At 38.7% G+C, this 20,201-nt stretch overlaps 1 protein-coding gene across 3 annotated transcripts in view; it reads left to right on the top strand.

Annotated features, from left to right (window-relative positions):
- The window catches only part of LOC136866975 (TBC domain-containing protein kinase-like protein), a 107,998-nt gene that overhangs the window by 83,476 nt on the left and 4,321 nt on the right, over positions 1–20,201 (top strand). For all 3 annotated transcript variants that reach the window (XM_068226984.1, XM_068226983.1, XM_068226985.1), the window contains exons 13-14: positions 5,738–5,883; positions 10,151–10,310. In XM_068226984.1, coding sequence (XP_068083085.1) covers positions 5,738–5,883; positions 10,151–10,310 — 306 coding nt within the window. The remainder of the gene's footprint in view (positions 1–5,737; positions 5,884–10,150; positions 10,311–20,201) is intronic.

Raw genomic sequence — 20,201 nt, forward strand, 5'->3', positions numbered from 1 at the left:
GTCGGACGAAGCAAGTTGTGACATTATTGACGGTAAAAATGGCGACCTCGTGGACCGGTGAAGAAACACTGAATAGGAATGTGGACAAGCTTACAGTGGAGAACTATTTTTCGTGGGCATTAAAGGTGAAACAAGAGCTGTTGTTGAAAGATGTATGGGAATCGGTAATAGGGTATGAGGATACGCCACGTTGTCAACTGCCTCAGACAGAAACGAGACGACGAGCGCGAAACAATGTGATCGCGTTAGCGGTTATTTTCAAATATGTCGGAGAAGATTTTGAAAGTGACATTGCAGATATTGAATCAGCGAAAAGGGCATGGGAAAAACTGAACGAGTTGTGCAATGACGGAGGGCTAGTGAATGGTGCTATGACCTTGAAAAAGCCGAAGGACATGAGTATTCAAGAATACTTCGCAAAAATAAATCAACTTTGGAGGAGAACTAGTAAAGCCGGATACGAATTCACAGATCAACAAGTTGCAGGAATGATCATCGGAAATCTTACAGAGGAATATGCAGCTTGTATACCTTCCTTGGAAGCTGATTTGGCGAAACTGACCATCTCGAAGGTGAAGGCGAGATTACTCATGGAGGAAAGCAGAAGGAAACTTCAGCGAAATGGAGGAAAGGCTTATGACACTGGAAAACGTGAGGAGGATGAAGCTCAAGCCATGGTTGTTCAACAGAAGCGAGATATCAAGAAAGAAGACGTGGGACGAGGAAAATATAGTTGCTACAATTGCGGTAAACAGGGACATGTATCTAAATATTGTCGCAGTACCCAAAAGTGCTTCAATTGTGGTAAGTCAGGACATTATTCAAAAGTATGTCCAACAATGAAGAGTGACGAACCATCGCAGGAAAGTAAATCAGTGAATGCGAGTGGAAAACTGGTAAGCTCGGAAATTATACATGTAGTAGATAAGGCGATGAGCATGGTCGTTTCTGTGGGAGCTGAGAAAATTAAAGATTGGTTGTTCGATTCAGGTGCGTCCCATCATATGTGTCCAACAAAGGAGATGTTTACAGACATGTTAACAAATGTAACCGGGAATGTAGAAATAAGAGATAACAGTAAGCTGGATATTAAAGGTATAGGTAAGGTAAAAGTAAAAATGTCCACAGGATGGACAATTACATTTACAGACGTGTTGTATGTACCAAACTTAGGTGCAAATTTAATATCAGTTGGTAAGTTAACCAGCAAAGGTTTCAAAGTAGGATTTGCAGGTGAGAAAGCAGTGGTTCTAGATAAGAATGGAGATGAAACATTGTTTGTTGCAAACAGGAGGAATGATGTGTATGTAGTACAAATAGAGGGGAGAAATGATATTGTAGCTGTGAGTGACTGTGATCAAATGATAGATCAAGAATGTAATAACAATGTAGTATTTAAAAGTGTTGGGCAGGTTAGGTTGTGGCATGAGAGATACGGACATGCACATTCTGAAGCCTTGTTTAAATTGCCTATGTTAGAATTGAAAAGGAGTAATGACATTAATACTTGTTCTGTATGCATTCAGGGGAAACTAACTAACAAGGGAGTACCTAAGTCTTGTGAGCGTAAGGTAGAAAAACCACTTGATGTTGTGCACACTGATGTAATTGGAAAAATTAGTCCACCATCACTTGGAAAAGCTCAATATGTTGTAACCATGATTGATGAATACTCCAGATTTAATGTGGCTGTATGTATGAAAAATAAGGATGAAGTATTAGAGGTGTTTAATAGCTATCAGGCAAATGCAGAAAAGTTACATGGTGTAGGAATTAAGGTGGTGCAATCTGACAATGGTACAGAGTATACATGTAGCGGGTTTGAAGCACAGTTGCAAAAATGTGGTATTACTCATAGGAGGTCAGTACCGTACACTCCACAACAAAATGGATTAGCAGAGAGGCAGAATAGAACGATGTTTGATACTGTTAGATCTCTATTGATCCAGTCAGGGTTACCAAAGGAATTCTGGGGAGAAGCGGTAATGACAGCAGTGTACTTGAGAAATAGGTGCCCATCCTCGGCAATAAATTTTCAGATACCGTATGAACTGTGGTTCAATAGGAAGTTGGATCAGGAAGAAATAGGTAGATTGAAAGTATTTGGATGTCAGGCATGGGCTGTGAGGGCAGACAGCAGGAAGTTAGATCCCAGAGCAGAGCCATGCGTTATGATAGGGTACGAGGCAGGTACTAAAGATGGATATAGGTTATGGAGTCTTGAAAGGGAAAGAGTAATAGTGAGGAGAAGTGTCGTATTTGAGGAGCAGATATTTCCCTTTAAGGTGAAAAGTCCTGGAATTGATATCAAGGAAAAGATAAATGTGCCAAGGGCAGAGGGTAGTGAAACATACTTTGACATACTGTGCACTGAAGATCCAGAGATAAAATTAGGGACTGAGTTAGACACAGAGGACGGAGAGGAAACACTGGCTGTTGAGCCAACGACTGGAGAGGAACAACTAGAGGTTGAGTCTATAGCAATACAAGAGCCAGGTAATAGTCTGAGAAGGTCAATAAGACAGAGGAAAGGTAAGACTTGTGCAGATTGTAAGGCAGTGATGGAAGTTAGGCATGCAAATATAGTAGAACCTAGAACAGTTGAGGAGGCTATGTCAAGCCAAGAGTCTGGTAACTGGATGGAGGCCATGAAAGTGGAGATCAATGAGATGAGAAAGAAGGATGTTTGGGAAATTGTAAAAAGACCAGAAAATGTCAAGATAATTAATTCTAAGTGGGTGTTTTCATTGAAATATGACAGTGAGGGTAACATTCAGAAATATAAAGCCAGGTTGGTTGCCCAAGGTTTTAAGAGACAGATGAACCTTAGTTTTGATGAAACATTTAGTCCTGTTATAAAGAGGAAAACAATGAGACTGTTAATAGGTATTGCAGTACGTAGAGGCTGGACTGTAGAACATCTAGATGTAACTAGTGCTTACTTAAATAGTGAAATCAGTTGTACTGTATACATGGAGCAACCAGAATTGTTTGTAGAAAAGGATGTCCAAAACTATGTATGTAAATTGAAGAAAAGCATCTATGGACTACCTAATTCGAGTAAAGACTGGAATGCTTATGTTGATGCTATAATTAGAAGACTAGATTTTAAGAGATGTATCAAAGAACCATGTGTGTATGTAAAGGAGTGTTGTATTATTGGCTTGTATGTTGATGACATTATTGCAGTAGGTGACAAAGAGGTTGTTAAGTTGGTTAAAATAAGGTTGGCAGATGAGTTAGAGATTAAAGATCTAGGGAAAGCAACAAACTTATTGTCAATAAAAATAGAACAGACAAAAGAAGGGGTTATGTTGAGTCAAAGTTTATACATTGACAAATTACTTGCTGATTTTTCCATGAGTGACTGTAAACCGAGTAAGACTGTTTTACCAAGTGGGTATTCAGCAGCTGAAAATGATGAGCAGGAATTTGATTGTACCATTTATCGCAGTGCAGTAGGAAGTTTGCTATATTTGTCAAATAATACTAGACCTGACATTGCATTTGCGGTAAGTAAAGTTAGTCAGAATTGTCAGAAACCTACGATTAAAGATTGGAAAGAAGTGAAGCATATCATGAGATATTTATGTGGTACTAGAGATTTAAAGTTGTGTTTCAGAAATTGTGAGGAGTCAGTACAAGTGTTCTGTGATGCAGATTGGGCAGGAGATACTAAGTCTAGAAGGTCAGTGAGTGGTTATGTAACCACTGTGGCAGGGGGAGCAGTATCATGGTATAGTAAGAAACAGAGTTGTATAAGCTTATAGGTTTGCGATGAGAGGACAATTGATTGAGGTGTTGTATTTTTATTTTTTTTGAGAAAAGGGGGGAGTGTTGGAATGTTGAAGTTTTCTCATAAAAAATGAAATGTCATGTATCATATCTTGTACATATTTTAGGAATACAACATTGAGGTTATGTGTTGGTAATTCATATTAATTTAGTCAAGTGGTTTATCTTCATTTGTTTTATTCTTTGGACAGTTTGAATTGCTGTGTGTGTGTGTGTGTGTGTGTGTGTGTGTGTGTGTGTGTGTGTGTGTGTGTGTGTGTGTGTGTGTGTGTGTGTGTGTGTGTGTGTGTGTGTGTGTGTGTGTGTGTGTGTGTGTGTGTGTGTGTGTGTGTGTGTGTGTGTGTGTGTGTGTGTGTGTGTGTGTGTGTGTGTGTGTGTGTGTGTGTGTGTGTGTGTGTGTGTGTGTGTGTGTGTGTGTGTGTGTGTGTGTGTGTGTGTGTGTGTGTGTGTGTGTGTGTGTGTGTGTTTTTTGTAGTCAACAGCTCGTAATAAATGGATGTGTCATGAAGCTGGTGTTTCAAAGGTATAAGTTTTGCCCTAAACGCGGTGTAAGCGAGCAGAAATGAAGATATTTTCAACAAATAGTATATAATTTATTATTACCTGTATATATGATTTGTAATCCACTACAGTATTGTGAAACACACTGTAACATCCAGAATGGCACTAGGTAAGACAAGAACTATGGAGAATATTCTCTAGAATTTACGAGAAGGTATTTTGTAGCATATCTTTCTAGAAGCCTGGCCAGCACATATATAAGGAGGTGGTCTTGATAGTGGAGACGTGTTACTGTGTAGTTGGAGTTTTTTATTCTTTACTTTTTTTATAAGTTGCTTTACGTCGCACTGACACAGATAGATCTTAAGGTGATGACAGGACAGAAATGTGCTAAGAGTGGGAAGGATGCAGCCGTGGTCTTAATTAAGGTACAACCCAAGTATTTGCCTGGTGTGAAAATGCTAAACCACAGAAAACCATCTTCAGGACTGCCGACAGTGGGATTCGAACCCACTATTTCCCGAATACTGGATACTGGTTGCACTTAAGCGACTGCAGCTATCGAGCTCGGTGAGTTATGGTTTAACCAGGAGTGTACTTGTGACCTCGTGTTGTGTTTGGGCAGACATGCTTGTGAGCAGTCAGCAGTCAATTGTTTTAAGGTTGGGAATGAAGATCAGTGGAAAGAAAAAAACCAAGGAGATATGCTATAATAACCAAAATAAGGCACTGTTATTTTTAGGAAACCAAGAGACGAATAAGTCAAACAGTTTTGCTACCCAGAAGTATGGTCACCACTGAGGAAGGAGCTATAGAGGATATAGGAAATAGAATAAATAAGGCTAAAGGAGCATTTGCAATACTGAAACCAATCTGGAAATCAAGGGAACTTAACACCTATACCAAACTACGCATCTTCAATACAAATGTCAAGTCAGTACTGCTCTATGGGTGTGCAACTTGGAAGACTAACAAACAACTGATTAGCAGACTCCAAACATTTGTGAACAGAAGTTTGAGGAATATCCTGAGGATATGGTGGTCACAAGTAATCTCCAATGAAGAGCTGTGAAGAAGAATCCATGAAACACCTATTGATATTAAGATGCGTCGTAGGAAATGGAAGTGGATTGGGCATATATCGCAGCAAGATAAAGACAACATAGCAAGAAAAGCCCTGGAATGGAACCCGTAAGGTAGCAGGAGAAGAGACAGACCAGGGAACATGGAGGAGTAGTATAATAGTGGAAGGGATGGAGAAATGACGGAAGACCTGGAGGATCGAGATCAGGAAGATGGTGCAGAGCAGAGTCCGGTGGCGGAAGTTCATTGATGCCCTATGCTCCACTTAGGAGCTACAGGAAATAAGTCAGATAAGTCACTAGGTGTATGTTTTTAATTATTGTGTTTGTTTTTAATTACTTTGATATTTCTGTTGCAGGAAATGAGTGCCATTCCCGTAGCTGAGCTCCAGTCTGAGTTCTGTCCTCGCATCAGTGCAGCTGATCTGTTAGATTTACTTGATTTGAAGCAGACAAAGTACACCCGGCCTAAGGTTGTTGCAGTTGACATACGATCTCAAGAAGAGTATCCTTTAAAAACTCACTTAATGTTTCAGTTGCCAAACGTGATGCGGCCCGGGAAGAAGAGAATGTGACAAACCCTGGGAAAGAAACTCAAATCATTTTTGGGAAATTCCTGTGCATTGTGAACAGAGGAAATTAGTCAGTGTCTTTATCTTCCAAGCTAAAGCTGCTGACAAAAAACCAGATATCCACAATTCTAAATTTGATAACTGAATCAAATATATAATTAGCCATCTTTAATTTTTTTTAAAACTGTAATCTTCTGCACAGTTTTGGAGTATTTATGTTACAGCCTCCGTTACATTACTATGTACCAGGTGTATGCATAAGGTTTTGCCGGTTTTTGTGGTAAAGAAAACACAGAATTTTCAAGGGAAATTAATTTTTTTTGTTTATTCAAAATATTGGCCATCGGCTTCTACACATTTCGCCCATCTTTCAGGTAAGTTGTGAATAGCATGCCAGAAAAACTGCTTGTCATTTGCACCAAACCATTCGTCAAGCCATTTTCCAACTTCCTAGAAATTGCTGAAGTTCTCCTCTGCAAAAGCATGCTCCATTGATGCAAGGAGGTGATAGATGGCACCAGGTTGGGGAGTATGGCGGGTGCGGAAGGATGTCCCATCCAAGCGATTTCAAGGTGTCTTTCACTGGTTTTGCTGTGTGAGACTGCGCATTTTCCTGTAACAAAATCACTTTGCCATGTCTTCTGGCCCATTCCGGTCGGCTTTTGATCAATGCGTGATTTAAATGAATCACTTGTTGGCGATAGTGTTGTGCATTGACAGTTTCGTCGGGTTTCAAGAGTCTTCGCACTTTTGTGGTCTACCAGAGCATGCACTATCTTTCACACTGAAGTCACCACATTTAAATTCTCGAAATCATGTCTCACATGTTCTAATTGATGGAGCGTGTTCACCATACGTTTCTTCCAGCAAACGATGACTTTCCACAGCTTTTTTTTTTTATTAAATAAGAAAATCAATGCATGCCGCAAATGTTCTATTTCACGCACAAATATCGACATGTTCACTGAATGATACAACACAGACGTTATAGTTTGGCGGATTCAACTTGTGTGTGTTGGTAGGTTAATGTCAGACGAATAAACTGACATATATGTCAAATTCGTACGCTGCATACTGTTCGCTGGCACCACTCTTAGTGAAACCGGAAAAGACTTACGCATACACCTGGTAGTACAGGGTGATTAATTTAAAAGTTCAGAGGAGAGTGCCGAGGATTAGGCGCGCTGGGAAGCGGAGACAGCGAGCGCAGTGCCCGCCCTGACAAGCAGGCATAGTCGGCTCAAAGAAGCGGCATGATTACGCCTGTAGAAACTAAACAAAACTGAACTCACTGGCTACATAGATGCTCTGGACAAATAAGTAAATAAATAAAAAATAAATAAATCAACTAGGAAATTAAACTGAACTCACCAGTAATAAATAAATAAATAAATAAATAAATAAATAAATAAATAAATAAATAAATAAATAAATGAACTAGGATATTAAACTGAACTCGCCAGTATTTACAGACGATGCTGAAAGTGATCTCCTTCAGCTGCAATGCAAGCTTCACGTCTTGTAATGAGATTTTGAAACAAACTTTGTAGTTCATGGACACTGATAGAATGCACAATGTTCTTAATTTCAATGTTTAATTCTTCTGCAGTTCGAGGATTATTCCTGTAAACTTTTCCTTTAATTTTCCCCATAGATAAAAAATCACATGTGCTTAAATCAGGCAAACGAAGGGGCCATAATCCTTTACTGATGATCTGATCATCATCGAACACTTCCCGTAACCACCGCATAGAGCTACATGCCGTATGGGCCGTTGCACTATCCTGCTGGAAATAGCCGTACCTTTTCTCTTCTTCAGTCAGTTCAGCAAAAAATGGTTCCAGAATGTTGTGAATGTAACGGTCAGAAGTAATCGTGTCCTGAAAAAAATATCAGACCGATAATTCGTCGGGCACTGATAGTGCACCACACACCCACCTTCACATCATGCAGAGGTCTCTGCTGTAAAATGTGCGGGTTGTCTGTGTCCCAGATTCTATTGTTCTGTGAATTGACATATCCACTCAAATGAAACCAGGCTTCGTCGCTCATAAAAAGAAAGTTCGGATCCACAATACCGTCGTGGACACTATTCATTAGCCAATTGCAAAATCGTATGCTTGCAATGAAATCTGTAGGCAGTATGTTATGGACTAAATGAGTTCGATAAAATCATAAATGTAACAATTTTGTTGCATTACGTGCTGAAGAAGGTGAAATACCACTTTCCTGAGCTACTCTCTGAAGCGACTTATGTGGACTGACCTGGAGTTTTGCCTGTATATCTTCTAACCTCTCCTGTGTGAGAGCTGTTCTCCTTTGCTTCATTTTCTTATTGCTTATGGAACCAGTACAAGACCACTTGTAAATGAGCTGATGCACGTAACGTTTTGATGGTACTGTCGCACCGGGAAATTGTCTACGAAATTTTCAAACTCACCTTTTAATTGGTTTCTTCTTGTGCAAATAACACTTGACCAAAAATATTCTTTGCTGTGTATTGTATTTAACCATCATGATAATAACCTCACAACACACCTTAAAAGTCCAATAGTTTCTAGCGAACTGAGGGACAGTCTGCTAAACAGCTGCGCACTGGCAGCGAACACTTCTTATCTTGCCAGTGTTGACACAAGCCATATGGCGCTCGCTCGGGACTTCCCACGGCATGCAAGCAGAAGTCTGAACTCTTAAATTATTCTCCCTGTATAATTACGCTCTCTAATTGCTGGGCTGAGTGGCTGAGATAGTAAAGCGCTGGCTTTCTAAGCCTGAGTTGGCAGGTTCAGTCTGGTGGTATTTGAAGGTGCTCAGATATGCCAGCCTTGTGTCTGTAGATTTACCAGCGTGTAAAAGGACTCCTACGGGACAAAGTTCTGGCACCTAATAAGAGTTAGTGGAGCATAAAACCTATTACCTTGTTATTATTCTTCATTTGGCCAACTATGGACCATGTCAGTTCAAATCAGCTTCGACTGTTTCTGGGCTTTGATCCTCCTCCAGTACTCCTTGATCCTTTCACTGCGCAATCTCTTCTGTACACGGTGCTTGGGTGTGGGATTTAACGTTTTCTTGAAAACTCTTATTGGTCTTGATCCTCGACTAATAAGCATCTATGTTGCTGATTTCTGTTCATTGTATTCCCATTTCTTCCAGGTCCTCCTTCACCTCCTAATGCCAACGCATCATAGTTTTCCTGGTCTCAAAAAACCTTATTATCTGATAGGTCAGTCTTCCTGGGTTCATTCTATAGATATGTCCGAAGAACACAGCTCTCCTTTTCAGGATGGTATGCAAGATCTTTTCCATCTTGAGCTATAATTGTTGGTTTCCTTTCTTTCTATATGATCCATGTTCATTTTATTATTATTATTATTATTATTATTATTATTATTATTATTATTATTATTGTTGTTGTTGTTGTTATTACTTTATTTAACATATCGTTTTGGCTTCTTAGGATCACAGTAAACGCTTTTCATCCTTTCTAAATTTCCAGTACTCCTTCATCTTACTAGAGAATATAGTTCTTCCCTCTTCGGACAACTTTGCACCAGACCACCTTCTCACTCTTTCTAGGAGATACTTTATCCCATGTAGCCAGATCCTCCTTTATTGCAGTTCCGCATGGAGTGGTATTCCAAACCGTGAGAAGATGAAGATTTCTTTGAGATATTCTGGTATTAGGTATTCGAAACAGATGACCGATTGGGCCAACTGGCTCTGTGGTCAGTGGCGTGCAGCTGTGAGCTTGCATTCAGAAGATATTGGGTTCAAACTCACTGTCAGCAGCCTTGATGGTTTTGTGCGGCTTCCCATTTTCACACCAGGCAAATACTGGGGCATGACTGCTTCTTTTCTACTCCTAGCCCTTTCCTATCCCATTGTCACCATAAGACCTATCTGTGTCTGTGCAACATAAAGCAACTTGTAAAAAAATCCAACAAATGATCAAAAACATAAGACAATGCTTTCTCATAACTAATGAGAACTTTTCATATTTGGAGAACAGCTGTACCTTTGACCTTGGCTGATATTTGCCCTCAGAATATTTATGTGGTCCAAAGAACTTTCATAGGAATTTCCTCTTTCATTTGGATCTTCTCGTATCTCACTATGGTGAGTGAAGCCAAGCATTTAGCAGCAAATAAGGCTTTATTATTATATGACAGTGTTGGTAGCCTTCCTTACCTCCTTCAGGTATACTCGTGGTACTGTGCCAGGCAGCATCAACATCCCATTCTCTACTGTGAATGTGTCAGAGCAATGCCTCCCTTCAGGGCCCGAGACCAATGCTCTCCAGAACTACAAAGGCAGGGTTATCGTCGTCGTGGGATCGCGAGGACCCAATGCTCCTCAGGTATAATATTATAGCATTCTTTGCATGTATTATGCATTATCACTAAGAAAATAAGATTGAGATAGGAAGTAATAATAGTAATAATGATAATCATATTATTATTATTATCATTATGATTATGATTATTATTATTATTATTATTATTATTATTATTATTATTATTATTATTATTATTATTATTATTATTATGCTTTTACGGCCCCATTGGACCACTTCAGTCAACCACTTTTTGGTAATCTTCTTTCCAAATCGCCCATTAGCTTTTCCTGTCTTCTGATATTTTCCGTCATTCCTCATCTGTAAACACCTTTTTCATTGTATGCCATTCGTCTGTTTTTGTTTCAAATCTTATTTTTATGTTATTCAGTTTCTTTAAATTATCTGTTTTGTTTTGCAAATCATTCAGAGTTATTTCAATCAATCAATCAATCAATCAATCAATCAATCAATCAATCAATCAATCACTACTGATCTGCATTTAGGGCAGTTGCCCAGGTGGCAGATTCCCTATCTGTTGTTTTACTAGCCTTTTCTTAAATGATTGCAAAGAAATTGGAAATTTATTGAACATCTCCCTTGGTAAGTTATTCCAATCCCTAACTCCTCTTCCTATAAACGAATATTTGCCCCAATTTGTCCTCTTGAATTCCAACTTTATCTTCATGTTGTGATCTTTCCTACTTTTAAAGACACCATCCAAACTTATTCATCTACTGATGTCCTCCCACGCCATCTCTCCACTGACAGCTCGGAACACACCACTTAGTCGAGCAGCTCGTCTCCTTTCTCCCAAGTCTTCCCAGCCCAAACTTTGCAACATTTTTGTAACGCTACTGTTTTGTCAGAAATCCAGAACAAATCGAGCTGCTTTTCTTTGGATTTTTCCCAGTTCCTGAATCAAGTAATCCTGGTAAGGGTCCCATACACTGGAACCATACTCTAGTTGGGGTCTCACCAGAGACAAATATACTCTCTCCTTTACACCCTTAATACAACCCCTAAATACTCTGATAACCATGTGCAGAGATCTGTACCCTTTATTTACAATCATATTTATGTGATTACCCCAATGAAGATCTTTCCTTATATTAATACCTAGGTATTTACAATGATCCCCAAAGGGAACTTTCACCCCATCAACGCAGTAATTAAAACTGAGAGGACTTTTCCTATTTGTGAAACTCACAACCTGACTTTTATCCCCGTTTATCATTATAACATTGCTTACTGTCCATCTCACAACGTTATTGAGGTCATTTTGCAGTTGCTCACAATCTTGTAACTTATTTATTACTCTGTACAGAATAACATCATCTGTGAAAAGCCTTATCTCTGATTCCACTCCTTTACTCAAATAATTGATATATGTAAGAAAACATAAAGGTCCAATAGTTCTTCCATATCCTCTCTAATACTTGTTGCTTCAGATTCCATATTATTTTCTCTATAATTTTTTGTAGTAATCTGGTATCTGGTGTCCTCATAATGTGACCCAAAAAGAGATCCTCTTCTTCCATATTGTATCTGTGATGGGCTCTGTGCACCACTTCATTTGGCACTATTCACCATTGTCCATATATATATTATTTTTCACATCATTATGCCCAACTGAGGAGCACGCTTGAACTTATTTAGCTGATGATTTTGCCTTCTCTTCGCAAAATCTCTTCATCCTCTCAGTGATATTATTTTTACATTCTTCTGTCCAGGTTTTATTAGTTCTAGCTTTTGGATCCACATAACAATGATTATTAATCAGATCGGTTCTTCGCAGTTTCCTGGTTGATGTTGATTTCCTGAAGATTTGATTCTATTTCATTTAGCCAGTTGTTCTTAGCTTTTAGTTTGAGGAAAAGATTTCAATTCTTTTGGTCAGTCTTTGTTCATTCTGATAATGTGACCATAGAATTTCAGCCTCCTTTTCCTGATAGTGTATGAGATTTTTTCAGTATGACCATAAATTCCATGAGAGTTTTTTTTCATTGATACTCCCTCTATGCAGACTGGGCCAAAAATTTTCCGTAAAGTTTTTCTTTCTTGCTTTTCTGTATCTTTTATGAGTGATCTACTGCCAATTATTATTATTATTATTATTTTTTTTTTTTACATCGTTATGCCCTACTCAGGAGCACGGTTGAACTTGCTTAGCTGATGTGCGTGCCTTCTTTTCCTCCCAAAATCTCTTCATCCTCTCGCTGAGCTTCTGCCTGCGTTCTTCTGTCCAAGTTATAGTAGCTCTGGTGTTGGGTTTGTCTTCAAAGTGGTGATTGTCGATTTTGGTTCTGAATTTACATCTGTCCTGTACAATGTCTTCTGAGATATTGATTTCCTGGAGATCTGTTTCAATTTCACGAAGCCAGCTGTTCTTGGTTTTAGACGAAAGGGCCAGTTTGAGAATTCTTTTAGTTAGCCTGTTAGTGTTCATTCTGATAATGTGTCCATAAAATTTCAATCTTCTTTTCCGAAAAGTGTGAGTAATTTTTTCAGAATGACAATATATCTCCTGGGATGATTTTTTCTCCATATTCCATCTATACAAACTGGGCCAAAATTTTTTCAAAATTTTTTGTAGGACATATCCTATATACAACAAAGAAACCATCTCCAGATGAGCTAAACTAAGGCACTACAATACAGTGATTAAAACAGAGTTTCTGTATGCTAGTGAATGCCTCCAAATGACAGGGAAAGCGGGACTGAGAAGCTGAGAAATTCGAAAGAAAGGTCCTTCACAAAATAATGGGTCTAAAGATTGTGGATGGACAGTATAGGTTGCGAGAAAGGGAAGAAATTTACCATGACATTGGAAGGCTAACTGAGTCCATGAGAAAACGGAGACTTAAATTCTATGGGCATTTATTTAGAATGGATGAGAAGAGACTAACGAAAAGGATTTTCCCAATACTAGATAGCAGACCTAAAGTGTTGGACAAATGGTTCAGGGAGGTAAGAAAGGATCTCAAACAGGTGGGACTAAATTCAGAAGACATCTCAAACTGAACAAAGTTTAGGTCAGTGTTCGACAAATCCAGGGATTCCATGACAAACCAAAACTTAACCGTGGGTGGACAGAAGAAAGAAGACAGGCTGCCAGAGAAAGGATGCTAAAGTTTTGGACTGTGAAGAAGGCTTCCAGAAACATGTAACTGTTACCTAACATGGTCTCTAATGGCCAGAGGAGAGATGGCGTGGGAGGACATCAGTAGACGAATAAGTTTGAGTGGTGACTTTAAAAGTAGGAAAGATTACAATATGAAGATAAAGTTGGAATTCAAGAGGACAAATTGGGGCAAATATTCGTTTATAGGAAGGGGAGTTAGGGATTGGAATAACTTACCAAGGGAAATGTTCAATAATTTTCCAATTTCTTTGTGATCATTTAAGAAAAGGCTAGGAAAACAACAGATATAGAATCTGCCACCTGGGCGACTGCCCTAAATGCAGATCAGTAGTGATTGATTGATTTGATTTGATTTGATTTGATTGATTGATTGATTGATTGATTGGCCGTAAACGAAAATAATAATATATTATTATTGTTATTATTACTATTATTATTATTATTATTAATACTATTATTATTATTATTATTAATACTACGGGGTTACCCGTGGAGCAGAAAGAGGTTAAGGAAGGTGCTGGGGTGAATGGGTCTAACTACGATGTCAAGAATAGATAAAACTTTAACAAAGGTTATATTTCTTTTAGAACTTCAAACTTAACAATTTTTCATAACAATGTTATAGGTACAAATAGCAATTATAAAACGAGATTGAGAAAATTCCAAGATTCAGAACCTTAACACTTTGGGCTTTAAGTCCCTAGTTTTACAATTTTTCAAGAGGAAGAGGTATTATTTAAGGAGGGGCAGAAATCCCCTAATTCGAGAGCACTTGCTCCCTAAATCACAATATCTAGCCTCCTAGAGGCACACTTTACAGTTACAAAGTTGCAAAAGAGCTAACAGGCTCTCAGTTTATTTCAGCCTCCTGGAGGCAACCTCAAAACTCTTACACTCTCTGGCCTTCCATGGCCTAACTTACAATTTGAAACAGGGGTATCTCGTACCCAACCTATAGGGCCTTTGCGGAAAAGAACAGGTTAAGTAAATGGCCCGAAACACAAACTGAATGGAGGCGAACTGCGCTCCGAGATAATGAACACCTAATAAAACCTAAAGGGCTCTAGGCCGATGAAGGGCTATTCCCAAACTACTGAGGTGACTCGTGTAAGGTTAAATGAATGCATTACGGAAAGGAAGAAAAACAGTTACAAAACGTAGTCACCTCGAATCAAGATGAAGGGGAGCTCGAGAGGGTACATCACTCTCTATCCCTGATTTACAGTCAAAGATTTATGAAACCTTTTACATTAGCCGGAAGAAGTTACATTTTAGAAAGGTAGGTTACATAGTTAAAGATTCGGACCTTTCCCTCGGCTTAAACTGCAGAGGTATGAAGAAAGAATAAAGTTATGTGGCCATTAACTTGTAGATGTTCTAGCTGCTGATGAAAGGGACCACCCGCCTCCCGCTTAACACACACACACACACATTCAGATAGACTTCAATCAATTGGCCAAGAAACGTGAAAAGCCGCAGTTTATAAACCCTCAGGGAAGGTTCGAGATCATTTAAGACTACACCAGCCACACACTCTCAACTTAATTGGTCAATTCAAAAGGTAACACTCAAAATCGAACAAGAAACCTGTGATAGGTGGAAAATTAATTACAGAAATTAGGGATTGGCTAGGTTCGAAACTGGCAGAAATCAAAAGGAAATATTGCCAACCCAAAAATAAATGAACATCAATCAGTTAAAAAAAAACTAGAAATACAAAACTTCTTTAAATGATAAGTTCTTCCACCTTGCACCAGGGTGCACGACCAAAGTTTTTAGTAGTGCCATCTGTAGAAGAATATCCAAACTTCTTGATGCATAGCAAACAAAACTAGTAGAAATTCAGTCAGTTGAGGAAACTTCATAATAACAAAATTCCATCATATTTCTGTGGTGACATCTTCTGAGTAAAGTTCTAAAAGATACCGTGGACTCACTCAAAGAACACTCCTCATTGGTTAATACAGGGTGTTGCAGTAAAGTACAGCAAACTCTCAGCACACATTCTTAACACGTAGAAGAAGAAAGTATGTTATGGACAAACATCCAGAAATGCTGTGTTTCCATGTTAGAACCTGTTTTCTACAACTCTACATAGTACATTAATCATGGCAGACATACAGGGACAGAATGTACCAGCATATCACATGAGAGACTTTCTTACATAAAATGTAAAATCCCAGATGCGCTGATGTATCCCTGGGTACAAAGACTCTCTGCATCTGGTACAGTGGGGGTTCAATATACAAGAGCTTTCAAATGCTCCCACAAATAAAAATCTAGTGAGTTTAGGTCTGGAGAGCATGGAGGCCAGGGAATTGGTTCACTTCTTCCTATCCATCTATCAAGGAATCTGTTATTTATAAAAGATGATTGATATTAACACTGAAATGAGGAGGAGCTCCATCCTGCATGAAGTACATGTTTTGTTACACTTGTAAAGGAATATCTTCGTATAGTACCTGCCATGTAAATGCATACACTAGGGTACTACCTTACTCTTTCTCCCCTGTTAATACTGAAGGTAGTTATTTATAGTTATTTTCTAACTGTTGGGTTTGATTCAGTGTCACTAACCATACAGGTTAGGGACCCTACTTGCCAATATGACGTCTTACAGTTACCGTACTGTTGATCTTGCAGGTTGGCATTATGTAGTCATGAATTTTTCTCTGTATCCATTGTAAATCTGGCTAATACCAGGGAAGCAGAATTGTGGCATGTTCGAATAATCCATTTATAACGTAGTTGGTGTTAAATGACTAACGCGACATTTTATTAGTATGGTCTTATTTCATCCAATTTGTATGTATAGAATTCAATTAGGATGTATAGGAAGTAAGAAAAATCTGCAAGAACTCCTCTGAAAAGGAAAGCAATGTTACCTCCACCATAAAGATCAGTTCAGCTGAAATGGAAAAAAATTTCGTTATCAACCTAACCTAACCTTGTCTTGTTGCGACTTTGGTACGGTTTGCACACTTTGCCTTTGTGTATTCTTATTGACTTATGTCATATGTACGTGTATTTGTTTGGGTGTATTATTACTACAGTGTGGTTTCAGTTTAGTCCGACATATTATAGCAAATTTCAAGAAGGGAGCTCAATTATCTACACAGGCAAACACCGAAGAGTGTGGTTACAGTAATGCATATATCAAAATAAAGGCAGAAATATTTAATTTAATTTCCGGGTTGAAGCGTGTTGTACATGTACGCACATCACGTACTGTTTGCCGACGTTTCGAATACATTGCAGTATTCTTTGTCAAGGCGACTGAAATACCCCTACTCGATCCGAGGTAATCAGTCTCCCAAGCAGAAATTACACTACTAGAGTGGCCTTGATCTTGGCCTTTTATATCCTAGCCTTTCTGGCTGACGTAAGCCCTGGCTGTCTCGCGAGACTTCTGGAAAGTATGCGTCACAGCCAGGTAGTGGGGACTTGCCTGCGCTGTTATGTAATGGGGTTGCGGCCAGTGTGTTTATGCTGTGGTCTGTATCTCTTAAACTATGAATGATAGGCATCCTTCACACCGTGGAAGCTTCACTTCTAAGATACAAAAAGACAGAAATATATAACATTAAACTGAGTGAGGGTGAGCGAGTGTTTATTTCTTTAACTCCTCATTGAGGTTGAAAACCAACTAATTATTGAATATCTTGATTGATCACTTACTTGGGTAAGGGACCTTCATTATTGATACATTAATTTTGAAATCCTTTCGCAGTCTTGATCCGTTAACCCTTTTCCTCTCAGGCTATTTTCACCAGTCAAGCCCAAAACACTCAGGCCATTTTTCATGATTATGCATGTTAAAATGTAAAAAATTGCCGTATAAAGAAATCCCCCGTTACAAAATTGAAAAAAATCATAGTAGTACACTATTTAATATCGTTTTAGAAAAAAAATCTCAAAATTGTTCATGGCATATTTTACTACAAAATAAATTTTGAAATTTGAAAATATATTACAAAAAATAAAAATCGGTTTTTAAATACTAAAAATGTAATATGTTCTTTAGTGATATTGTTGTTCAGTCATTCTGAAAATAAGAGCATTTAATTCTGTATAACATGATATAATTTTGTTTGTTTTGTATTCTTATTTAGTCATGAGTTATAGCACCTGACGTATAGAACTGTACACGTACCTTCCGGAGTCAGCATTTGTGTTTTGGAAAACATTCTCCTATCATCAGTACCTGTAAAATCCGAATCACTTCTTCTTTATCTACACCTTTTTCCACACCTGTGGGGTCGTGGGTGCGAACTGTGTCACACATGTGGATTTGGCTCGTGTTTTATGGCAGGTTGCCCTTGCTAACGCCAACCCTATATTGGGGGAGGTAATCACTATCGCCTGTTACCGTGGTAGTTTGTAGTGTAGTGTGTTGTCTGAATATGAAGAAGAAAGTGTTGGGACAAACACAAACACACAGGCCCCGGGTCAGAAGAATTAATCAATGGCGATTAAAATTCCCGACCTGGCCGCGAATCAAACCCGGGCCCTCTGACCCAAAGACCTCAACGCTGATCATTCAGCCAATGAGTCAGACTGAAATACGAATCAATGTTGGCTATAACATCACCGTCATCGTCTAAAGCACCTAAATAATCCAAAACATCGGAATTATTTAGCCTAGAACTTGGCCCAGCCATGTAAAAAATTTAGGCCTACTCGTGGCACGAAAATCTAATAACACGAAATGTTAAACTAAAATTCACTTGAGAACACCAATAAATGTAGAATATAAACAAAATATAATTAACAATAATCTATTATTAAAACGGAAACAATAAAACGAAGGAAAACACGTATTTTGAAGCTTAAATGAGACTGTACTCGCAAGCAGCACACTTCAACTCGCCATGCGGTGAACATACGCGGTTTGATAACTTCATTTGTTCCAAACAGGTGAGCTTAGTATCTCTATCTCTCGAGAAAAGTATAAACTAAATCCAAAAGCTACTATTGATGTCTTTTCCTGACATCTGGGGGTCCATTAAGGTACTTATACAGCCATCCGAATACAAAGCCGATAGATCGGCACGCTGAGTGTTTTAAGCAATACCACCCGAGCCGATAGATCGGCTCACTGAGCGTATAAGAGTTTAAAAAAAAGAGAATAGGTTGGCAATATTTGTTTTTTAGTGTATAGCTCTATGTATGGAATATTATAGAACAGGTAGAGTATTCTCTAAGAAAGCATGGTAAGTTTGTCCGTTGAGCCTGTATGGAAGAATGTGAGGCCCTAGCAGTCAACAACAATGCTGGTCCAAACATTGACAGAAAAACTTTGTTGATGAGGTGAGTTGTGTGTGCGTTTCTAACCACATACCAGCTCCTCTGCCACTCTTAAATCATTAACAGGACCAGGAATCAAGGGTAGCTGTTAACAGCACTAACTGTTACACTATAGAGGTGAGAATAATTAATGATGCTTGACAGAGATAAATTTGTCCAACTCCCAAGAGACTCTTGTGAAGATGCAGGGCTACCAACCCCTTCTCACTCACCACAACACAATGTTCCAATACTTTTTAGGAGAGAACTAAACAGATATTTTGTAATACTGTTTATTCAGACCATATCATCCATCACTGTTTAATTTGCTTTCCGCACAGTAGAGTTTTTACTTCATGTAAATTTTCTCCTGTTTTTTTGAAATCCTTTTGCTTAATTGATTTCTTTCAGAAGAAACCATTACAGTAGAATTTCAATAATCTGATGTTTCCCATAATCATAAAAAAGAGAGAAGTAATATAGGGGACCGACTGCTAAGAAATGGCAATCCATTCCTGATGTGATTCTGGGTTTAGTTATGCAATCAATCAATCAATCAATCACCGAGCTCGATAGCTGCAGTCGCTTAATTGCGGCCAGTATCCAGTATTCGGGAGATAGTAGGTTCGAACCCCACTATCGGCAGCCCTGAAAATGGTTTTCCGTGGTTTCCCATTTTCACACCAGGCAAATGCTGGGGCTGTACCTTAATTAAGGCCACGGCCGATTCCTTCCCACTCCTAGTCCTAACCTCTCCCATCGTCGCCATAAGACCTATCTGAGTCGGTGCGACGTAAAGCAACTAGCAATCAATCAATCAATCAATCAATCAATCAATACTGATATGCATTTTCGGCAGTCACCCAGGTGCCAGATTCCCTGTCTGTTATTTTTCTAGGCTTTTCTTAAATTATTGCAAACAAATAGAAATTTATTGAACATCTCCCTTGGTAAGTTATTCCAATCCCTAACTCCCCTTCCTGTAAACAAATATTTGCCCCAATTTGTCCTCTTGAATGAATTCCCACTTTACCTTCATATTGTGATCTTTCCTACTTTTAAAGGCACCACTCAAACTTATTTGTCTACTAATGTCATTCCACGCCACTTCTCCACTGATAGCTTGGAACATACCACTTAGTCGAACAACTTGTCTCCTTTCTCCCAAGTCTTCCCAGCCCAAACTTTGCAACAAAATATAACACTACTCTTTTGTCAGAAATCACCCAGAACAATTCGAGCTGCTTTTCATTTGAATTTTTTCCAGTTCTTGAATCAAGTAATCCTGAAGAGGTTCCCATACACTGGAACCGTAGTTTAGTTGGGGGTACTTGCAACAAGAGGCTAACATTTTGTTAACCACAAGTCCTTTATCATCAATAACGAAGTGAAGTCAGAGAAGTAATCCAAAATCAGTGCCTGCCTTACAAATACGATGTCCATTGAAGTCCAGGACTATAAGACATTAAATAAGGATATTATAA

This window comes from Anabrus simplex, chromosome 3, assembly GCF_040414725.1.
Source record: "Anabrus simplex isolate iqAnaSimp1 chromosome 3, ASM4041472v1, whole genome shotgun sequence".
Lineage (NCBI taxonomy): Eukaryota > Metazoa > Arthropoda > Insecta > Orthoptera > Tettigoniidae > Anabrus > Anabrus simplex.